Source organism: Aspergillus terreus, genomic scaffold (genome assembly GCF_000149615.1).
Source record: "Aspergillus terreus NIH2624 scaffold_2 genomic scaffold, whole genome shotgun sequence".
In the NCBI taxonomy this organism is placed as follows: Eukaryota; Fungi; Ascomycota; class Eurotiomycetes; order Eurotiales; family Aspergillaceae; genus Aspergillus; species Aspergillus terreus.
This window is the reverse complement of record NT_165925.1, coordinates 1,859,336-1,861,920: the sequence shown is the minus strand read 5'-3', so window position 1 is coordinate 1,861,920 and position 2,585 is coordinate 1,859,336. Positions and strand designations below refer to the sequence as shown.

Here is a 2,585-nt window from a genome sequence, read left to right as displayed (position 1 = left end):
GGAGCAGGCCCCTTGAGACCGTTCCAAAAATCTCTTCGCCAGCTGCAGAGCATCCTACTTGGGCCATCGACACCTCACATCCGCTGTTTCTCCATCCGGCTCTTCTAAAAATGGCTCGAAGCTATCACAAAACTTCGCGTTTCATGTTTTCACCCCCGGACACCACACTAAGGCGCCACACTAAGTGCAACCTTGGGGGGCACAGCACCCGCTCGTGGTGATCGGCCATGGGTCGACTTGGCAATGGACCGGTTCCTGATTTTCAAGCCTATTACCGAACTGGGCCCGTCCGTCCTGTCGTCATTGGTTTACTCCAACTGCATAGACCTCGGTGGTTGCTAACATCATCCCCTGGAAACGATGCACCTGCTCTGCTCCTATGGCAGGTTGCTTCTCATGTTTTCCTCTCATGCGCCAGGTCCACTGGCCTCCACATGCTCTTCCTCTTATCCGAATTCCTTGTTATCAGGCCTTTGCGTGAGAAATCCAACTTTTTCACGTCGAAGCTCCTCAGGGCATTGGAATACCGAAATGACTCTCGGTTTGTGTAGAGCAGGGCCCTAGAAAGGCCAATGCCTCCATCTTCTCATCACTCCAAGCGGTCTCAAGCCGTAAGTTAGACCCATCGTACTGCTGACCCGCATAGGCCGGAACTCCTACTTTCCCAGTTAGTAGCACCTCCGTTACCTGAAATAGTATCTCATCCTACTTAGGTTGTTTCGGTTGTGCCCACAGCCAACATTAGTTCAACTCCATTTGGCTTTCCACTGGCAGCTGGGGCCCCACTCGGCTAACATGGCTTGAAGATCCGGCTCTTCGATCACAGACGGTCTGTCTGCTCGACTCAGGGACGCCACTCTCGCCGTGGGATCCAGATGGGGGAGGGAGGTGTGGTTCGCCCCCATCCCACTGGCGTAGTCAGCAGGGAGGAGAAATGCTCAGGGGTATATAAACATTCACGAAGATCACCTCGCGGTGAGAGCTCTCAAGCCACTGTCAATTGCTTCACTTCATCTTGTCCATTGGGACGTGCCTCTCTTTTGAATTGCATCCTTTTCACCAGTCTGTCGTTTACAACCTGGCTGTTCAACAGCCATTGAAACTATTGTTTCCCCCTCTCTTTTGAGTTTGGATAGATTTCCAAAAGTCTCTCGCTGACCTCGATTATCCGCTACATTCCGACTGTATATTGTTGACCTTTCTTCCACAATGCGTTCTAACAACCTTCTGCTGCTCGCCAGCTTGGCGAGCTACGCTTTCGCTCTCCCCGCCGACCTGGACCGCCGCACCGGTCTCGTGTCCGAGTTGGTCAGCGACGTGACTGGTATTGTCGATCTGCTCCTCGGTGGTGGTACGAGCCCTGCCACCCTTCTGAGCGGCATCAGCGCTCAGGCAGCCGCCGCTCTGGAGGGTGGTGCGCTGGGATGCAAGGCCGGCTCTGTCCGTTCCAGCGCCCGTCAGGAACTGGCTCAGTGGCTCCACTCCAACTCGGGTGTTTTCCACGTCTCCGTGGTGAAGTCGATCCTGGGTTGGTGTGATGGCGGTGACGAGTCCGTCCTGCCTGTCGATGTCACCTCTGTCCTGTCTATGCTCGTCCCCACCTGTGCGGACAAGGCGGCTCAGGGCGAGCTTGTTGTGACCCTGGATGGTATTTTCGATGCTGCTGAATTCGTGACCGACATTGTCCTTTCTGCTACTGCTCAATCTTCCCTTACTTCTTTCCTTCAGGGAACCGTTGGCTCCCTGCTCGACTCCAAGATCAAGGCTGGTCTTAGCCTCTGTGCCAGCGGTGGTGTCGCTTCTGATCTCGCCGCAGAGGTCCGGGTTTCTCTGCTTCAGTGGCTCAATGGCAGCGACTGCTCTCTGGCTGCCTCCCTGAAGATCTCTGTGCTTGCTTGGCTGCACGGCAAGGCTGAGGGTGATGCTATTTCTCTCAGCTCTCTGCCCACCGGCGGTCTGTCCGTCATCTCCGCCGGTGCCGCCATCGAGAGCCTGGTTAGCGAGGCTGGTGTTCTGGTCGAGTCTGCCCAGATGACCCTTGCTGCCATCCTCAAGACTGATGTCCTGGCTGATGTCGAGGAGGTCATCGTCTCTGCCCTCACTTCCTGCTCCAAGGGTGCCCACGCCTCCGCCCTCACTGTTGAGGTCCGCACTGCCCTGGCCAAGTGGCTCGCTTCCTCCAGCTGCCGCCTTGGTGCTGAACACAAGTCTCTGCTCCTGCTGTGGCTCTCTTTCGGTATCACCAGCGAGTCGATCTCCATCAACATTTCCACCGATCTCATCTCCGACCTGACCAGCTTCATCACCGGCACTGTGGACTCCCTCCTTGGTACTCACCTCAGCGGCATTCTCTCTCTGCTCACCTCTGGCGAGAGCCTGATTTACAAAGTGAGACCATAAATAGCACTTATTGCAACGTCTTTCAAAAACTTTCGAAAGCTGGTATCCGAAAATCCCGTCCTAGCCAACATGGCGGACGTTATTGTTCCCGCAATGTAGACGGGAGGGCTGAGACTGAAGTCGGCCAACTTCACCGTAGTCCCATGGCCAATGAAGTACGATTTGATGAAGGCATAGCTCCATGC

General features: G+C 55.3%; 1 protein-coding gene across 1 annotated transcript in view; it reads left to right on the top strand.

Annotated features, from left to right (window-relative positions):
- Positions 1 to 1,209: 1,209 nt before the first annotated feature.
- The window catches only part of ATEG_01658 (putative cell wall protein), a gene marked incomplete at both ends in the record, with an annotated part of 1,945 nt that continues 569 nt past the window's right edge, over positions 1,210 to 2,585 (top strand). Inside the window, one exon of the mRNA XM_001209023.1 lies at positions 1,210 to 2,388. Within this exon, the coding sequence (XP_001209023.1) occupies positions 1,210 to 2,388 (1,179 nt within the window). The remainder of the gene's footprint in view (positions 2,389 to 2,585) is intronic.